The 21,418-nt window shown below is 39.9% G+C and overlaps 1 protein-coding gene and 1 long non-coding RNA gene across 2 annotated transcripts; both read left to right on the top strand.

Annotated features, from left to right (window-relative positions):
* The first annotated feature begins 3,482 nt into the window (after nt 1-3,482).
* LOC139134315 (uncharacterized) lies at nt 3,483-5,474 on the top strand. The gene is made up of 4 exons (XR_011552781.1): nt 3,483-3,520; nt 4,528-4,668; nt 4,878-4,975; nt 5,258-5,474. It is a non-coding gene; the product is annotated as an uncharacterized lncRNA (long non-coding RNA).
* Nucleotides 5,475-19,124: 13,650 nt separating this feature from the next.
* Nucleotides 19,125-21,216, top strand: LOC139134316 (polycystin family receptor for egg jelly-like). Its single transcript, XM_070701200.1, has 2 exons — nt 19,125-19,748; nt 20,139-21,216. The coding sequence occupies exons 1-2, from the start codon at nt 19,227-19,229 to the stop codon at nt 20,343-20,345; spliced, it is 729 nt and encodes a 242-aa protein (XP_070557301.1). The 5' UTR covers nt 19,125-19,226; the 3' UTR covers nt 20,346-21,216.
* The last annotated feature ends 202 nt before the right edge of the window (nt 21,217-21,418 follow it).

The following is a 21,418-nucleotide window of genomic DNA, read 5'->3' on the forward strand; positions in this document are numbered from 1 at the left end:
ATTTTCTCCACAAGATAAGATCCGAACGAAGGGGAAACCATAATGATGAACATTTGAACACTATTTCAAAGAAATGTGTGACATGGAAAAGTCGAGCAAGGAAGCCTGCGTCAGAATTTTCTAACCAGACGTGGTGTACTAAACTTAAAAGTATCGTAGTGTTTGGTAGTTTGTGGTAGATTCCTGGTGGGAAAATAAGGCAGACGACACAAACAAAACCATGAACCAATACCTCGTCCTCATTTGGGTTTCCTTGGTGTACAGTTCATTTTATTTCGTGTATTTTCTGGAAAGCAGTAACTTTCTTTTCTGAAAATAGATATCCAAGTATCGAGCTATTTCTCTTCTGGTCGTTCACACTACCAACTCCCACATTAAAGCAAAGTAAAAACTCTATCTTTATAGTGATCCTGGACTTAAGTATGAAAAAATAACCTTTCCCAAATTGAATAGCCTCGTGCGTGACCCTTTTTAGATCAAAAAATTACTAAACGTCACGTCATACCGTTCCAGAAAAAAGGTCAAATATTCGTAAAGAACAACCCGAAGTGTTTTTTATAATCAATGTAAGAAATTAGAATAAGTTTTGATGCCGTTTTTTATCCCTAAAGTGAGCAGTCTTAAATTAAGCATGCCTAGTCACAGTTGCCATGTAAAACGCCGAATTCGTAACGGGCTCATCTTATCATAACAAAATATAAGAATCATTTCTGCCATCGCTGTATCCTACCAATCTGTGGTCGTAATAATATTATCGCAAGCACGCCCTCTATTATGTTCCTAAACTTGTCATAAATGACCTTGAACAGTTTACTCTTCTCTTTCCTCCAGGCTGCTTTCTACATCTTGATACTTGCATCATCGACCATAATACGGGGAGGTGAGCTCACCCTGAAAATTTGATTATCTTTCCATCGGAGTGTCTGCTGTAATGTGTCTTAAGCTTGCTTTTCCTGACAATCTTGCGTGCGTCAGCTTTCCTTACATCAAATTATGCTCTTCCTACTTTTCATCGTAAGCTCTGTAGTTAAGAAAAAACGGAATACGAAGTACTGTTCACCAAATTACGAGAGGATGGAAAACCCATACGCCAATTTGCGGGACAGTTGATAATTCAGTACCTTTTTCTTCACTCAAAGTGATTTTGAAATGAGGTATATTCCTTAGAAGGTAGACCCCTAGACGGAACGTCTTGTCATCCAGGACATGTATCCATTATGGTGTGAGGTGTATACGAAATCAAAAGAAACTTTCTGTTTTGCTCTCTGTGGTCGTAGATGGTACTATCTGTCTTTTTCTGGGGTCTGTGGCTGTGTACAGTTTTCTTTCTTATGTTACATCCTTATCGCGTATACGCAATAACTTACCCAGTGATGGCTCATGCAACTATTGGCTAAATGCTATACGTCGTATTTTTCAGGCTGTCAAATACCAAACACATCTCCGTTTGGTGGGTATTGCACGGCCGAGTCGAATGGTAAGTTACAGCTCAATATCTACATTGTTACTGACAGAACGATGTGCCTAGTAGGTTATACATATATGCGTTTGCGGTACGCGTTTGTATTCTTGCTCGGGCTTAATAATGCGTGTCCGTCGATCCATATAAAGACTATTTATTAGCCTTAGCTTAACACAGCGAGATGAGTGCATGCACTTATGCTACGTACAGAATATTGGCCGTTTTCTACCATTGAACATCGCGCAGTCCGGAGAATTAATGGACTTGCAACCAAAATAAACCAATTGAATCACAATCACGCGATTTCTCATAATTAAGAAAAGAGTATCAATATTGCAACATTGCATGCATATAAGTCAAGTTAATGGTATTGTTTCATGCAAGGTGGTTTTAGCAGAAATCTTTTCAGGACTTGAAGGGGATGGTAGGACTGATTATACTGGTAAGATATAAAAGAGGACTCTCTTACAGCGCTATCTGTTGTGTTGTCAGGGTTAGAATTGTTTGATACATTCATCATATCATGTCATGATTGGAATGTGGACGTAAGCCCTGGGACAACGACATTTGACGAGAACAACAATATCGCAGGACTGATCTATGAACTTCGGACGCGTGATGTCGCCACCAATGACACCGGTCAGCTTGTGTATGTGGGCACGCAGTAGTCTGGCAGAGACCCTGCGATTCGCGTTCTTCCCTGTTAGAACACGCGCGCGCCCTTCAGAGACGCGACGCGAATCCCAGGGTCTGGACGTTCTTGCAAGCGACCGGTTGGATTTCTGCCTGATCCTGGTACTTTATAGAACTCCGCACATCCGTTAATCAAAATAAAAAAGACAAGTACCATAGCCAAATAAAATGAAAAATGAAAAATAAAAACATACCGCGTATATAAGTGTACCAGCTACTAGTATATATTCTCTCCGCCCAGTTAGATAGATGTTTCTTTTGACGTCACTGCCCTTATGAATATTCATATACTTGCAAAAACGGACAGTCGCTGTGTCTGGCAGCGCGTGCTCCTAGCTGCACAGCGTAGCCTTCGAATGCAGGCCCACCTTGGGCGCGCACAAACAAGGCACAGCGACTGTGGAGAGTCTATATGTGGGCACGCAGTCGTCATTCCCTCCTCTGCACTTACCGAGCGGCAATGTGGAACTACTCTTCAGAATTGTTGCCATAAATGAGACGCGAAAACTTCGTTTATTGTTCATGGTACCGTCAGGTCTTGCTTCACTTTTTTTTTCAAAAAAGCACATATTTTACCTTGCATTGTGTTTCTGACATGTCGTAAAATCATTTTATCACAATAACACAACAATTCAATTTGCTCATTCTTGCACGGGTGTAAAACCTCAGCAATGGCGGTGGAGCCAAGGCCAGCCGAACTTGATTTGAGAGCGCCTGATCGAATCGGCTGGGCAGACAGTTGGTAGTTTTAAGCGAACCCGCAATCTATCTATCTATCTATCTATCTATCTATCTATCTATCTATCTATCTATCTATCTATCTATCTATCTATCTATCTATCTAATATATATATATATATATATATATATATATATATATATATATATATATATTATGTGCTCGTCGCAAAAACAACTGATAGAACTGACTCGTTTCATAAGCTTTCATAAGCATACTGTTGTCTTTACTAGATACCTGAAGGTATACTCGATAAAAACGGACTGCGAGAGACCATTGAAGACTTACGAAGTAACACCATGGCCTGTGCTCCAAGTTGTGGCATGACTTTACTTACACTGAACGCTATAAATGTAGTCGCCGACGCATTGAATTCTTGGATTGAGGCGAGTTATTTTTTTGCCACTGTTCCTCCATTCATTGTAGAAAGTAACAATTTCAACATTTAAAGTAGAGGTATGTCCTCAGGCAACGATGAACTCTACTAGTCTCTCGCTATTTTATAATCGATGATCCCGCTCATACAGACGGCCACTTTAATTTCGATAATTTACTCTAAAAGTTTGTATTTTTTGTGATGTTTGTTCCAGGATCAGAGTGAAGATATCTTGGAATTCGTAAGATGGGTAAGAAAAGTTCCTAAAATTCAAACAAATCAAACTCAAACCACCATCCGTCGCTGACACGATGGCAACGTATATAGATACATGCTTTGCACCCAAAGGGTCAAAAGTCATATCGACTGATATAGCGTATATCATTATTTGAAGTATTCGTATAACTTTAGCAAAGGAATAGTAAAGGATAAATGATATTAAAAGATATTTTACAATGCACACATGACACGAAGACATTCATGTATGCATTCGACATGGGCGACCATCGTGAACGCCCCCGATCGACGAATGTGCCAACATGTGAGAAATTTATGACAAGACACCCAAAATTGGTAGTATAAATCTTTATTGGCAATATCATAGTCCGACATATTAAAATCAAATAAAAATAGCAACAAGAAACACGTGTTGGGACCAAGACACCCCTACCCCCGCCCCCACCCCGGGGACAGACATTTACGCTATCCCCATGGTTTCACACCAGCACATCAATTATGCTGTTAAGATGCAATTGCTTTATAAACCACTTCAGCAACGGGTGCTTTGACCAGTTCACTCAATATAATGCACTAGCTATCGCTGGCGCATAAACACCGTAAAATGGTGAAAAGCTCTTTTGGTGCGGTTTATTGCTTCATCGAATCATATTCTGTGCTAATGATTAGTTTATTAATGAAATTTTGTCAACGTTGTATTTCACTCCGATTGGGGCTACAGTCTGCCAAATGTTCTTTGTCAATAATACTGTACTGCAAGTGAACATACATAGGCATTGTTTAAAAGCAAACGACTTGTAAGTTTACGTTGTTCTGGACGTGTGCGTTTAAGAAAAAATTACCAACATTACAGGGTCAGAACTTAAATCATGAGTAAGAAAAATCGTAAAAAAAATCCTTCCTGATCCTTCATTCGAAGGAAAGCTATGTTGTCCCATGTAAATTTATTTAAATCACAATTAGGCTTAACATAATATATTTGTGGTATTTCTTTCATCACCATAATGAATACATATGCAGGTTAGGTCATCGTTAATGGACGCTACTATTTCGGCATACTATAAATGCAACCCAACCTTGTACATCTGTGAACAGGCAGCCCAGGTGATGTTTGCCTTAACATCATTCAGATCTCCGGAAGAACTAGTCTTTGAAGTAAAGGTACGGTTTCTTAGTATCGTCAAAGTGACCAATAGCGTGCACAATCAGCAATCAAGTCGATATCCTGTCTCATTTACAACCAAGTAACCGACTACATCACACCACGAACCATCACAAGTAAGATTTTAATACGAATAAAGTCGGTACAACTCGATAACTTCAAAGCATATCAATGCAATTTAACCTTACCTCAATTTCTGTTTCTTTAGGTTACATGGACAGAATTTATTAAGGTCTTGATTCGACAACAGTCAAAATTTCATCAATAATAGTGTCTTTTCATTAATCGGACAAAAAATTACAAAAGGTGGGTAACTGTACACACATATCTATCTTGAACTATCTGTCTATCTCTCTTTGTATATATATGTATATATATGGAGAGAGAGAGAGAGAGAGAGAGAGAGAGAGAGAGAGAGAGAGAGAGAGAGAGAGAGAGAGAGAGAGAGTACTCCACGTACGGTTACATAGAAACACACTAAATCGATTTGACTTGATCATGTATTCTTTTCTCATTCTATGGTATTTTTCATGGTAATTCTTAAGTTTGCCTACAAGACTACGATTACTATACTTCTGTTTCCTTTAGACATCTTCGAGGCGTGCGCTAACATTATCGAATCAAAATACAGCGCTGCTCATGATCACAGGTGCGAATTTGAATGCAGTGAATCGGTAAGTGACCAGTTCATCACTGATATCACCGCGCCAAACTCAATATGTAACCACAGCATGACAGTTTATTGACCACAACTACGAATTTGAATTGGCATATGGATTTCCATGGTATTCCCATGCACGCAAACGTGGACCCGCTCTTGTGTTGGATGATACAGACGCGCTATCGTTACCGTATTATCTTCAGAAAGAGGGAATTTCGGGTCATACTATCGCATAGGCCAGTACTACAGGGGAGTGTGTATGCATATATCGCAAAACTAATATAATGTTATATTAGTGTATAAATACTTATAGATATGGAGATATTGCGGGGAAATACAACATTTCTGTCACTCAGATGATGAGTCGCAGTCACCCGTATACGGTGATTTATCAGCTATTATCAGCGAAATCTACAGGTATTGATAATGTCAATCACAAGCTTTTAAAAATTGATGTTTCAGTAATTTCAAATAGTCTCACTCACATGTTCAATATGAGTCTACAGCATTGTACTTTTCCAAATGTTTTTAAGTGTGCAAGGGTTGTTCCCCTTTATAAAGGGACAGGCGATATTTGTGACATGTTAAACTATCGTCCTATTTCTATCTTGCCTGCCCTTTCAAAAATACTGGAAAGACATGTCCACAATGCATTGTTTGGGTACTTTTCTACTGCTAATTTGCTTTTTGACACGCAATCTGGTTTCAGAAAGAACTACTCCTGTCAAACGGCATTAATCCGTTTAACTGATGAAATTTTGAAAAATATTGATCATGGGTTTCTTAATGGCGTGATTCTACTTGACTTGTCCAAGGCCTTTGACCTTATTGATCATGACCCTTTATTGAAAAAGCTATCTTTGTACGGATTGTCTGAATGTACTGTTAACTGGTTTAACTCTTATCTGGCAAATCGCCAGCAAGTTGTTGACTACATGGGTAGTATTTCTGTTAGACATGATGTTACAGTAGGCGTCCCACAAGGCTCAATTTTAGGCCCTCTTTTATTCATGATTTTTATGAACGACATGTCTTTATTTGTTGATTCTTCTACCTTACATATGTATGCAGATGACCAAACAATGTTAGCAAAGGGTAAATGCATTAGTGATGTTAACGATGCAATACGAAAAGATATCACTCCTATTTCAAATTGGATTACTACGAATCATATGCGGAAATCGAAATGCCTTCTGATTACAACCCATTCTAAGCGCAGTCGTCTGAATGAAACTCACAGTTCATTATCTGAACAGGTTGCTGACACTTTTATTAGTCCCCACGGACACCGTCCGGGGGGACTTATAGGTTTGGTCATGTCCGTGCGTGTGTGCGTGCGTCCGTGCGTCCATGCGTGCGTGTGTGCGTCCGTCCGTCCGTTCACGCAGATATCTCAGAGATGCCTGAAGCGATTTCATTCAAACTTGGTACAAGGATTACTTCATATGTCATACAGATGCACGTCAATTCGTTTTGTGATACGATCCAATATGGCTGCCAGGCGGCCATTTTATTACGATTTTTTCATGTACAGAGCCATAATTCAGGCATGTTTCAACTGATTTTATTCAAAGTTGGTACAAGGACATTGACCAATGTCATAGATATGCACATCGATTCTTTTTGTGATACGATCCAATATGGCCGCCGTGCGGCCATTTTGTTACGATTTTTTCATGTATAGAGCCATAACCAGGTGCCGCCAACTAAGCTGTTCGTGCAAAAAGGTGTTCGTGCGAAGTTTTTCAGCGGGCGGGCAAATTTCAAAACTAATCAGCGGGCGGGGAGAAAATATCGATATTTACTGTGGGCGGGGAAGAAATTTCAATACTTTCAGCGGGCGGGGAGAAAAATTTTGACAGTGGGCACCGGAAAATACGTAGAGGGAGGGGAAAGCGGCGTGCTTGATAGAACTTGAGGAGAAATTAAGCGCCTAACTTAGAGGGGAGCAATGTTCCAAGTATACTGCTAACTGCTCGCACGGTTTTGCAATGTTCTGGGGTGCCTAGTGGGCATCTAGTTGGCAATGGGAAATTTCAGTAGTGGGGAGAGGGCAGCGGGGAGCCTTAATTGTTGTGGGGAGTGGGGAGCGGGCAGACTGTAGATACCGGAGGGCAGTGGGCATCAAAATTCAGTGGGAGGGCATATTTTCAGCGTATGCCAGTGGGAGGGCAGTTACGAACAGCTCTCACTTTCCCCTCTAAATTTTAGGTCAGGGTCAAAAATATGAAATATCGGTATATCAGCCTTCAAAACATGTTTTGTGATGATTTTGCGAAATTGATGAAATTCACCAGTTGGCGGCACCTGCATAACTCAGGCATATCTCAACCAATTTCATTCAAAATTGGTACAAGGACATTGACCTATGTCATACATATGCACGTCAATTTGTTTTGTGATACGATCCAATATGGCCGCCAGGCGGCCATTTTATTACGATTTTTTCATGTACAGAGCCATAACTCAGGCATGTTTGTACAGATTTTATTCAAAGTTGGTACAAGGACATTGACCAATGTCATAGCTATGCACATCAATTTGTTTTGTGATACGATCCAATATGGCCGTCGTGCGGCCATTTTGTTACGATGTTTTCATGTACAGAGCCATAACTCAGGCATATCTCAACCAATTTCATTCAAACTTGGTACAAGGACATTGACCTATGTCATACATATGCACGTCAATTTGTTTTGTGATACGATCCAATAAGGCCGCCAGGTGGCCATTTTATTACGATTTTTTATGTACAGAGCCATAACTCAGGCATGTTTGTACAGATTTTATTCAAAGTTGGTACAAGGACATTGACCAATGTCATAGCTATACACATCAATTTTTTTTGTGATACGATCCAATATGGCCGCCGTGCGGCCATTTTGTTGCGATTTCTTCATGTACAGAGCCATAACTCAGGCATATCTCAACCAATTTTATTCAAACTTGGTACAAGGACATTGACCAATGTCATAGCTATGCACATCAATTTGTTTTGTGATTCGATCCAATATGGCCACCATGTGGCCATTTTATTACGATTTTTTCATCTCCTGAACTACAACTCAGACATGTATCAAGCAAATTTATTCACAAGTATTTTTATCACAGACCTAATGAAGAGGACTCTATCCTCTCTGAGGACCTGTAATCAAAGCACCCATTAACAAGTGGGGACTGTGTCATCAACGATGACTTGTTCCTCAAGTACAATGTGGTGGAATTTTAGGGGTTACTCTTGATGAAGCGTTATCATGGAACGTCCATATAGGTAATTTATGCAAAAAACTTAGTCAACGAATTGGTTTACTGCGCAGATTACGTCGATATATCCCTTTTGATCGTCGTATTATCTTATATCATGGTCTCATACAGAGTACTTTAGATTACTGTTGTGATGTTTGGGGTAATGCAACGGCAACTAATCTTGACAAAGTTTATACTCTTCAAAAACGGACGTTACGCACACTTTTTGAGTTGTCAATTGATTTTCCCTCAAATGCTTTATTTTCTACATTCAAAGTCATGTCGATTAGACAAAGAATTTTTTATTTCATGGCACTTTTAAGTTTCAAATGTATGAATGGTTATGCTCCACAATATTTATCTAATTTATTTACTCCACAAAGTAATGTTCATGATTATTTTACACGCTCTACTGCACGTGAGAATTGTCATGTACCAAGATGTGTTTTAGGCACTGGACAACGTAGTTTTCATTTCCGTGCCACGAAAGTTTGGAATTCATTACCGAGTGAAGTGAAAAATTTGACCAGTCTGTACACATTCAAATGTAAACTGAAAGAATATGTTAAAAGAAATGTTCCCCTTTAATATGCCTTTGTTTTCTTGTATTGACAGATGTATTTTTTCCTTTTTTCGAAAATTGTATGAGCCCCGATGAAAATTACTATTTCAGTAACTCGGCCGCTCAGTAAAAGTGTAAATAAATAAATAAAAAAAAAAAAATTGTGTCACTTGCTAATTTGATAATTTTGGACTACTGGCGGATATGCCATGCCAGCAGGGACGCCTATCCATATTCCGGGCACCTGGTACGATCACCTACCTTTATTTGATACGGGGTTTAACTTAATGTTATTAAGACTAAATAAGAATAAATTTCCCACGGACCTGATGACGGACCTTTTGATGTTATAATATTCACTGTGATTTGGTTTATCTTTAACATATCAGGATAATCGGTTGATATCAGACTTGTTCGGCGCAATATCTTCTTCCCTCGACGTGGGCCTTAGGGGTGGACCATTTGATATCCTGGGGGGGGGGCTTAGAAGATTGGTGGAGAGCCATTATTTTTTTTCCCATGAATTATTTTTTTTCTACAGGGCAGATGCTGGCAACTTTTTTTTTCACTTTTCTTCTTCGAGATATATTTTTTTTTACCAAATTTCGGTGCAATGTTTGTTTGCTTGGTTTTTCACACCCAGTAACAGGATGCTGTTCTATCGCACACAGACTATATTCAAGAAACTAAATAAAGATATGTAAATACATGTACATTTTTGATTCACTTTACACAAATATTAGTTTATAGATCTTATTTATACCATGGATAACACACTTAAAATACAAATCAAACAACCTGATTACTGAGTTCTACATTAAGCATTAACAAACTTACAGTGAAAACTTTTCTGAGAACATCACTGATGTCGTCAGAAGAGATGATGGTATCCTACATCAGGGCTGTCAATGTTTTTCAGAATAGAAGGGTACAAGTGGAAGAACAGGAAGGTACAGCCTTGTGCGGAGCGAAGCGGAGCAAGGCGTGCGCGCAAGCGCACGCGGGGGGAGGCCAGGAGGGGGGTGTCCCCCTCCTGAAGCTGAAGCTTTTCTAATTATTCATCTTCAATTGGTGGCCTGTGGTGGCACTTTTGAGGGCAATTTACTGTCAAGTTTATTATGACTGAAGTATCAAAAGTAACATGAAATTGAATCTTGTGAAATAAATTATGAAAGACAAACAGAAGTATTTCAGAGTTTATATGTTTATTGATACACCAGGTTATTATTATTTGCATACAAATTCTGTTGAATTACAACCTGCTTAATAAAGATCATAATCTGGAAATCTTCCTCAATGAGACCACTTCAGACGAGTTCTTGTTTTCAGTTGCTGAAAGCTACAGTGATAGTAGCTGTAACTTTTGACAATTTTTCAGTATTTTTGTTTGTGTATTTTTTTCAGTTCCTCGTTTAATAAATTCTAAGTTATTGTTCCTCAAGCTTGAAATGGTTTATGCTTTATAAAACTCCAGAGCTACTGCTTGATTTTTATTGATGCTGCAGTGTGCATCGAACTATTGCCAAGATTTTTTTTTCCGAGTTGCAATGGTCCATAATTGTTTTTCCATCAGCCACTTAAAGCCAGATTTTTTTTTCGAGCAACTCCACCTGGCATCTTTTTTCCCCCCAAATCTTCCAAGCCCCCCCAGGATATCAAATGGTCCACCCCTTACACTGCTCAACACTACCAAAGCTGGCATCGCGGACATCGATTACACCTCCCGGCTAATACAGGGACGTGTGGCAAAGTATCAGCACAGTGACTGTGGAAACATTCCGTTAAGATCTGTGGCCGGCGGAATTTCTCTGCTCGGTTCAAGCTTCACAAATGGTGAACGAAATTTCTCTGTAAAGGTGAGATTATTACATTTAACGTTGTTTGCATCGCCATCGTCTCGTTACACAACAGACAACATGGCTATGACTTTACTGGCAGACATCCATTTATCTATCTTACTCACAGTAGCTTGTGAATCGACACACGACGGCCGCTGTGTGGTATGCATTGGAAAAGTAGGAACATACTTTACATACATACATACATACATACATACATACATACATACATACATACATACATACATACATACATATGTACATACATACATACATACATACATACATACATACATACATACACATATACATACACACATACATACATTCATACATACTTATTGTGTGTGTTAGTGCACACTTATGCAGGTGTATGTCTGCACATATATACCATAGGCCTACAGTGTACTTGTATACATTTAATTATCCATCGTCAAACGATCATCAGATCTATATTTTTCTTTCTTTTTATGCAGTTCATCGGGTCAATTGTAAATCCTCACCAATGTGAGTCTCCGGTGGCCTTATCGTTTCTCCCTGTCGTTTCTCTCGAGACTTTCCATGAGAACAACAGGTCGACAGCCGGCTTGGCCATCCGTGACACTTACAGAATCAACGTCAGTGATATCGCTGGCAGCGAGTCACCTCGACAGAAACACCTGAACCTCTACCCGGGCAGCAAAGTGGAATTTACAGTTAAAGTAACCGATCATTGTCAAATACTTCGTGTAAGGGTTATTTTTTCGGTGACTGGCGTGACCTACGGTATGTACCATCGAGCAACGTAAAACCAGACCAAAATGTGTACGACAAGCATTGGCATGTCTCGCGTGGTTCCTCTGAAATCGTTGATGTCAAGACGGCCCCCAACGACCAAGAACACCATTTCATGATTGACGTCATGGGCAAGAAATTAACTTATGATTTGTACTTACAGTACATATTCGAGGAGCGATTCAAGTTGACAGACATCAATAATCGATCGTAATGTGACACAATTTGAAACCGGAATGTTGTGGGAACTTTCACAGAACACAGAAGAAAAGCATGTGGCAATTAACAGGTTATCCACAGGGTAATGTAGGCGCTATTCATCGGGGAATTACGATTAATAGATACCATCATACAAGCCTTACCTGTGTCGCGTGTGCCTATTACTTTACCCACAGTCGCCTGTTTTCTAAAATTCTGCCCTGCGCCCTCGCGCCTCATAGACCCCCCCTCTCTCTCTCTCCCTCCCTCCCCCCCCTCTCTCTCTCTCTCTCTCTCTCTCTCTCTCTCTCTCTCTCTCTCTCTCTCTCTCTCTCTCTCTCTCTCTCTCTCTCTCTCTCTCTCTCTCTCTCTCTCTCTCTCTCTCTACTTTTTGAAAAATTAAATACTGCCAACCTCTGATGTCTTGGTCTTATGTTTAATAGCACTGGTTTTGTTTCCTTCCCTGTGTCACGTATATGTCCTTCCGCAATCCTACGCAAAGTTTTGTCACTCTTATCTGATGCGTTGGATTACCTAATGCGCTAAAGCAAGCAAGTGTGAATCACCGGATAAAAACTTCGGGTAGAATTATCAAAGAACAAATATAATAATAAATAATAAAATAATAATAATGTTTGGTTCTTATATAGCGCACATATCCACAAGTAGATGTGATCAAGGCGCTTTACAATTATTATTACCCCTGGTCACTGGACCTAATATGATACCACTCAACTCCCTGGGGAGCAGACAACAGCTCACATGTGCAGCCAATAAGCGCAGCAGAGCTAAACGCACACATAACAACCTCTGTCCTACCAGGTACCCATCACTCCTGGGTGGGGAGAAGCAATGAGGAATAAAGTGCCTTGCTCAAGGACACAACACCACAGCCATGCCGGGGCTCGAACTCACCATCCTTTGATCGTGAGTCCACTGCTCTAGCCACTGGCCCATGATGCCTCCAATATGTGACACAGGGAAGGAAAAAATCGTTACAAAACCAGCGCTACTAAACATAACACCAAGACATCAAAGGTTGGCGGTATACATCTTTATTGGCAATACATATCATAGTCAAACGTATTAAAAATAAAAGAAACAATAGCAAAGAGAAACCTGTGCTGAGACCAAGACACCCCTATCCCCACCCCCACCCCGGGGGACGGACATATAAGCCATCCCTTATGCGCGCACGATACCAGTTGAAACTGCAACTCTCAGTGTATACGTGTAAACAAACAAAATTGCCCCCTCTCTCCGCTCCGTTCGACGCCCGAGCTTGACCGAAATCGGCAGAGTTATCGGCATACATATGCCTCATTAAAGTTCTTCCCATGTGACTATACGGTATAGATTTTTTCTTATGTCGTTCATTGAGATATGGATGATTTGTCGCGAGTGGTGTTGACTTTATGAAAACGTCACAGTTTATGAATAAAGCCTGTTTACACAAACACTTCAATATTTATGCGCAAGGCGGAAGAAAAGTAAAGCTTCAAAATATAAGGTTTTTCCTATCATTTGTAAAATTAGTGCTAAATCTCGCCAGTTCCTTCCGTCGTATGGTATTCGATTTCGTGCCATTTTTGCTGCGTCAGACACTCGACATGGGTAATAACCTCTAATTATTGATCATAACTCTTGGCAAATAGTGTCTGCAGTCTGCAATACCCTGTGATGTTTCTCTTGTGTGTACATATGTGCTTACATGTAAATAGCACGCGGCAAAATGTGCATAATTGATATAAACGTGTTAAGTGCCTGAAAATTTGCTGATTTACTGACGTCAGCCTAACATTTTGAAAGCTGCATAAAATAATACAGCACTACTTGCTAAAAAATTTCCACTTTCATTGTTTTGTATCCATCGATGGCCTATTTAACAAGGGAAATTTTCATATACTAAAATGCAAAATTATTTTGCGTTGTTGCAGACGCAGAGAACGATATGGGGACTTATTTTTCTTGAACAAGTCCTTTTACAAAAAAAAAGCTACGCATACTTTCACAGAACAATCTGCCATATTTTTTTCAGGCAATGACGACACAAATGATGCTCATTCTGTGTTCATATCGGTATCATATTACTCCTGTCTGTACTGGAACAAGTCAAACAAGAGATGGCAAACCGATGGATGCTGGGTAAAGTCCACCAAGTCTTCATATCAACGGGTTTTGGCTTTAGAGAACCGTCATTATTTACGGCCCGGGAGGGGGGGGGGGCGGAGGAATTTCATCGAAAACTCTGAAATTTCGTGTAGACCTACCCCTCCCCCCATCAAACATGATGAATTTGAGTAACCCCCTCTCCGATACAGAAATTTTGACTGACCCCCTCCCCGACTTAGAAAAGTTAAATATCAATATCAATACATGCATTTTAAGAATTTACAAAAATACAGGTATGTAAAGACTTTCAAATCCTCATGTAACCTGCTAGATTATAATTGGTTATCCCATGACGGTTGACAAAAGTGAAATGAAATTCAACGTCACAACAAGATGTCAAAGCTCACGCTATAACCAGTATCCAACCATATTGTATTATTTACATGTAAAATGTCAGAGAAGGTTCTCCCCTCTCTTGCGTGGAAATATTTGAGAAATTGATGTATGCAATCGTGAAGTCTGGTGCAATCTGAAAGATGTTACCAATTTGTATTTTTACTAGGTAAAACTGTTGTAACACTCAAAGAGGGGAGAGAACGAGAGGGGGTACCCTCTCTCGCATCGAAGATTTTTGAGAAATTGATGTATGAAATGGTGCAATCTGAGCGGTTTTTCAATCCATTTTGCACCAAAAATTGAGTAACCCCCTTCTTTCCCTTCACATTTCGAGCACCCCCTCCTTGTTGCTTTCAATTTTTCAATGACCCCTCACATATCCCTCCGACCCCCGGGCCGTAAATAATGATGGCTCCCTTACTCGCTCAAAAGAATTGTATTGTCACCTCAAACAACAAAACAAAAAAACTCTGTACTATTCCAGACTTTTTTTAGCAAAAAGTCGATCATACTCAAGAGTTCAGAGGCTGACTACGAGCTCAGTGGAATTGAGAGATAATATTCTTATTAGCCTATATTTTAATTTGTTTGGTCTTAACCAACATGCAACAACGAAGGTTTCATGAGAGTCCTTCGTGGATATATTAATTTGCCTTTTCACAACCGTCAAAGAGACTTAGAATTCTTCATCACGTGATTTGCTCAAACCACTTCTACTCGTACTTGCAGCCCGATCCAGACATGTCTACCGCAAACTACACTATATGTCACTGCGATCACCTGACGGAATTCACCGCCAACGACTTCGTTGTACCTGTCAATGAGATAGACTTTGGCACAGTTTTCAAAAGCGATGTCGGAGACAATCCTACTGTACTCATCATTATCGTATCATTCGTCTTGTATTTGCTCGCTGCCGCCATCTTGCGAAGAAAAGATAAGCTGGATTTGGAAAAGGCAAGCGAACGACAATGTCGTGTCCTTTATTTGCACAAAAGTCAAAGTATGTCACAATAATAATATTACTATGATGAAATAATAAAGATAAATTAAATTGCGATTGAGTATAAAGAATTTTTCGTCGAAAATTTATACTATGTACCCGAACATTGTCGTTGTTTCTGTTTACTCAATTCTGTCCTTCATTCTCTGTACATGATGGTGGACCAGTGCGTTTTTGGTTTACAGTGTTCAATATACCGAAAGGGCCGAGCTTAGAAGAACCGGGGCGGAGAGGTACAGGCTTCAGCTATAACAGCCAAAGCTGGCAAAATCCAGGGGTGGTTTGAAAACAGATCCCGCAAAGTTGCGAGAGGTTCAGTTTTTCACAACGTAGAGAGTGGCGCACAGTACTAGAGATTTCCCACAATACATCACGATTTGTACCAACGTAGATTCCCCTGTGAAGTCTACCATGTCTCCCATGTGTAGACAAATTCCTGGACCACTTGTAAAAATTCTGAGAACGTACTTTTAAAAACACCTTTCTTCTCAATTCCCATTTTAAAGGATTAAGAAAATTGTGCTTGATTGAGAGAAGAGAAAGGATTTTTGTAAATTTTCCACTGATCGTGTCCTCAGCCATACAGAATAAAGTGATGGAAAGTAGGGAGACTAGTTGCACCTGTTTTATGAAACAAAAGGATATTGATTTTTTCCAAATAGAAAAGACAAAAGAAATTTACATGCTAACTATTTTCAGAGAATGACCCCTTCAGTTGGTAATAACTTGCTTCCCAAAACTGTGACATTTGTAGTACCTGAAGAATGTGACTTTTATGGTTATTTAATGGTTTCTTTGAAATTTATACTACAATATTTCAACGTACTTTTAATAAATATAATTAATCAATTATCGTGAGACTTCACATTATTGCTTTTATACAGAACTGAAAAAGTTATAAGAAAACTAACGTCGTTGGTACAAATCGAACAGCATTGTGGGTAATTTATTGTACTGTGTGGCGCCCCTTGACTTTGAAAATTGTCTATCCGGTTGACTAAAAGCCTTGTATCACTATACAGAAATATTCCTGATAAACTTGGATCATTCTACCGAGGTTTTCGTTCTCTGAAGTTATTTCAGTACTGTCTGAATGAATACACTGATTAACAGATGTTTTATGTACACAATGCTGCCTTTGCAAGCCCACAGGGCTTGTTTTGGCATAAATTCTACCAGCAGAGTGGAATTCATGGGTAGAGAAGCTGGTTGTGATATACGCTTTTTAATGGTCTTGATTGTTGTCTTTGGAAAATGAATTTAATCCCAGATGTAAATTGCTTTCAAAATATATATATGGATTGTGATTCAGGCAGAACGAAATTATCTTTTCAACGCGAATGCAAAAGTAGACGAAAACATCAAAAGTAACTTCAACAATGATGCGGGGAGTGGGTTGGTGAGCTGCGAGAAGCATTTTATGATGCCTGGGGTCCATCAATGTCCCTCGAGTCGGTTTGGGGATTATTCTGACAGAGGTACAAAGGGCAGTTTACCTGCCTATCCTCAGCCATAATGATGTGTGGACGCTCCCTCATCCCCACCAGGTTTGTACATTTTTCGGTTTAGCTTAGATAAACTGAGAAGGATTCAGTTGTACCTGTCAGCTCCTTGACCTTGAGTTCGAGTCGGCAGAGTTACACAATATTTAATCTTTAGTTCAGATAAATTCAAATAGTAACACAACCATTGGAAACTCCTTTTGTTTTGCAGTGGGCAGCAGCTCCACAAATTTTCAATTCTTTCGATGAAAGATATTTCTATCGCATGACCGCTTACACCGGGTTGAGACCAGGCGCAGGTACGACCAGCGTAGTTGTCACCCAACTATTTGGTAACAACGGGGAGAGCAGAATCATCCGACTTGTGGACAGAGACAAACGTTTGGTAATGACGTTATCTCAGTAATGTGTTTGAAGTAATGAGCATAAACTCACTATACATCTGATACATGTCTCCTGCACACGTGTATATTTATTCACAGTAAAGTCATGCACCACCACAGGTTCACATCAACTGCAATTTCGTTGTGTTGCCGTTTCAATCTAAAACCATAGACCCTCGAGAAAATCCCGCATGACTACATTGCTCCTGTAAACGATGTGTAACCCTCGTGTTCCACGGAACGAAATTGTTGGTATCTGTGGCTAGATTGTAGATGCAGAGAACGAAGCGTCTTTCTCAACGTTTATATCAAGTGGCCAAATGCTCATTCCGTGTCGCGATTCGCCAGAATACGTCACGTGACGACAAAATAGATACGTCTGGTCCCCATCGAATCGACAAAAGTGACGTCAGAGGGTATTTTTTGATAAGCGATTTCCCTGGGGAAATAGTTTTGACCAATTTGGAATGTGTCCGGTCACGTGACCGTAGTGTCGTCTGCAGCTTTGCAACAATTGCGGGTGACGAGAACATGATGTGCGTCCGGATTAGGTTACGACACATTCTCTAAAACAGATTTTCCAACATTTTCCAACATTCCAACAGCGTAGGAACTTGAACACCTCATCGACGAAAAATATTAAAGTGCAACTAAGGAATTTGCTAGGTATGCTTAGAATTTTTTTTGAAAGAAAGTGGTACCACGTACAACTGAAACCGCTCTGGAAACACCGCCTAGTAAACTTGTCACAATGGATTTGTTGCGGTGCAAAATATCATAACACATTAAAAACTATATATATAACATACGGCTTCGGGGAATAGCAATGTGTTTCTGGTAACACACGGCCCCTCGGGGTAATAAACGGGCGCTATAGCCCTCATGACCAGGTAATAGGTGTTTACTACGCTCAGTAATTATTTGAGGCTAGATACGTTTACGTCGATCCACTCTTTTGTCACTGCTTTCAATTCTTGATTTTCAGAAACTTAGTACTGGCAGTGTTTGCAGCTTTGTTGTTTCTATGAGAGACTACTTGGGACCCATCGATAAGATGCAAATCACCTTGGTGCAGTCTAAGAAAACGAAAGGTTGCGACAAGTGGTTTTTGGATAGACTTGAAGTTGTCGATATGCTGACCAGAGACAGGTATTTGAGTTTTACGGCTCAGCTATATATGCGTTATTGAGAGGCAGTTATCGTCAAAGAATTCGACGCTATTCCTTTTTATTTACATTTTGGTGTGAGGTTACAGATCAGCTGAAGTAAAATTTGGATTAATAAAATATCAATGTCAAAAGAGACAATGCAAGTCGTCTCGTGTCTGACGCAGCACAAATGACACTCATTCTGATCGACACAGGAACAGGCGATATTGGGTATTATTTATTGCATAAATAACCTCTCAGTATTACATGAAAAAAAGAAACAAGACGTATATTTCGAAGAGTACATTTGCATGGAGATGTATGACATTTTTCAACGTACGATAGGGATTAAAATTGTGTTTCAGATATCACCGTATAAAGCTATCAAACAAAATAGGTTCCACACGCTACACTTTGCACAGCATTTTGACACGTGACATATTCCCTTTTCACAGGGTGGAATTTATATGTTACGAATGGATCTACAGTGGAGACGCCGCCAACGGTGATGACAACCCTATCCCACAGGTGTCCGGAGTTGCCGGTGTACATGCATAGAGAGAGATCTCTCTCTACTATGCATGTACACCGGCAACTCCGGACACCTGTGCCCTATCCGAACGCTGACGGTTTCGGATGACAACCAAAGGCTGAGATTCATTCATTTGCTTTCAAGCCACGTTCGGATTCAACTATTCGACGAGTACCTGTGGGGTTCAGTGCTGACCAGGGGTATGCCAAGTAACTTCACCAGAGTACAACGTTTATCTTGCTCTGCCGCCACGGTTTGCCTGGCGATGGTATCCAATGCCATGTTCTATAACGCTGAAGACACTACAGAGACACTACAGATCGGTTCCAAAACACTCTCACTGGGCGAAGTGTACATCGCCTTGATCACTAGTTTTGTTGTTTTGCCAGCATCTATCACGATGGTAACATTATTCAAGAAGTCTCGGCGCAACCTTCGCATTACCGCCACCAACAGTCCTCTGCGTGGTAGCGCTGACAGTCATGAGACCGCATCATCTTCACGAGCTTTACCAGGTGAAAATCGAAGGCTGAAATTCATTTCAGCTACCACTCATCGGTACGCGCTGGTCGTTGCCTGGTTACTGGTGTTTGCGTCATCATTCGTATCAACTTTCTTCTTGGTACTCAACAGTCTGCAATGGGGACCAGATGTATCCAAGGCATGGTTGAAGACACAAATGACATCGTTAGCGTTTTCAGCTACTGTCGTCGATCCGGCAAAGGTAAAACTACTTGGGACAAGAATCAGTTTATTCATTACATGTAATTAAAAAATGTAAAATGGAATCCCAATCAAGTTCTCTTGAGACCGAATTAACTGCATACTACACCGTTTGCGTTTCTTACCATAGTTGTCGTATGTTCCATGTGACATTGCATGTGTTTCAGTTCAGCTGATGTTGCCGACAAGAAATTTATTTTTTGTGTATTTGTCCTTGCTCATTTCACTTTGTCACAATCCCACTTTTAGTTTTGTGTAAAAAGTATGTCCTTTGTAACACAACATAAAAAAGTTAGCATAGTTCCTCGGATTAGTTCTCTCTATTCTTTTAATAAATATATAACTATGTGTATTAATATCTCCAAGCAAATACAATATACTTTTTTTACAGGCGCTGGTTTTCGCTACGCTGTTCTCTGCCCTACTGAAGTTTCGCAAGAAACCGTTTCAATATGAACCCGACGATATCTACAGAGATGGACCGGGCAAAGCAACAGGACCGACGCCTCGAATCCAGGCGTGGGCCCCCATCGTGCCTTCCGTCTCGCGGGCATACCCATTAAAGTCACGCGAAAGCTTACATTCCGAAGAAGTATAGACAAGTACAATGGGGCTCATTTTTTGGCTTAAGTGCGTTTTCTTAATTTATGAGATTTTCGTTTTGTCAGCTTGTAAGTAACAGGCGGTGTTCAAAGAACAGGGCAACTAGCGTGATAACAATGTAACGCGGTTTAATATGCAGTTAAGGGGGTTATTCAACTTAGTTGTAAGTCACGTGATGAGGCAAACCCGGTAAACCCTAAAGCGATATGGCCGCGGTAGGTGATGGATAGACTGAAATATCCAATTCCAGTTAGAGGTATTTACCTTGATACAGTGTATTTGATCTCGTTTTTCATTTTACTACCCCTTGCATGTTTACATTTATCCTTACCGTTCATTCTTGGCATTACAATAAATTTCACAATTTTGACAGTTTCAGAATTAAATTAAAAAACCAACACTTTTTCTTCATCACGCGTGGTGGATGAAATACGTATACACCGGTGTCATACAGAACGCGACACAGACCGTAAGCGTAGAATGGGAAGCTTTACCCTTTTCCGTTGAAGAAATTTCCCACAGAAATTTTTGGGTATTTTCTTAATGCTTGTATTTTAAGATGAATTGAAAATTGTAAATTGAACTGATTTCGTCTTTACCAATTTTATCAATGTTTGTTTGTGACCAAGGAAGTCGTTATTACTGATTGCACATTGGACGATCCAATCACATTAATGTAATGTGCAAAGTTGATGGCTATTCAAGACAAGTTATTGTTATTATGCACATTTGCATGCATTAACAATACTCAATAAACTAACAATCTGCATACCAGACGAATGCTATTCTCTCGGTTTTTATGAATTTGATGTCCGTTGATGGCATCTCTCCCGAATTCTCGTACTCTTTACACAATTTATCGTCAAACCGACACTAAGTGCTTTGTAATGTTCATCAGAGAAACCTTTGATTGAGAGATACAATGACGAAGCCATTGAAAAGTTGAATTTCGTAATGCTCAAATGAATTGGTTGTCTTTTCAATTTCCTTTATCAAAACGAATGTTGTGTTATTGACAGTAATGAATTTGCTGTAAAGCTAGTTGGATATTAATCATAATTTATATTT

Source organism: Ptychodera flava, chromosome 6, assembly GCF_041260155.1.
Source record: "Ptychodera flava strain L36383 chromosome 6, AS_Pfla_20210202, whole genome shotgun sequence".
NCBI lineage: Eukaryota > Metazoa > Hemichordata > Enteropneusta > Ptychoderidae > Ptychodera > Ptychodera flava.

Coding starts and splice junctions, on each gene's coding strand:
- LOC139134316 (XM_070701200.1), top strand. CDS start 19,227: ATGCCAAGTAACTTCACCAGAGTACAACGTTTATCTTGCTCTGCCGCC. Junction 19,749..20,138: donor CTGTCGTCGATCCGGCAAAG/GTAAAACTACTT, acceptor CTTTTTTTACAG/GCGCTGGTTTTCGCTACGCT.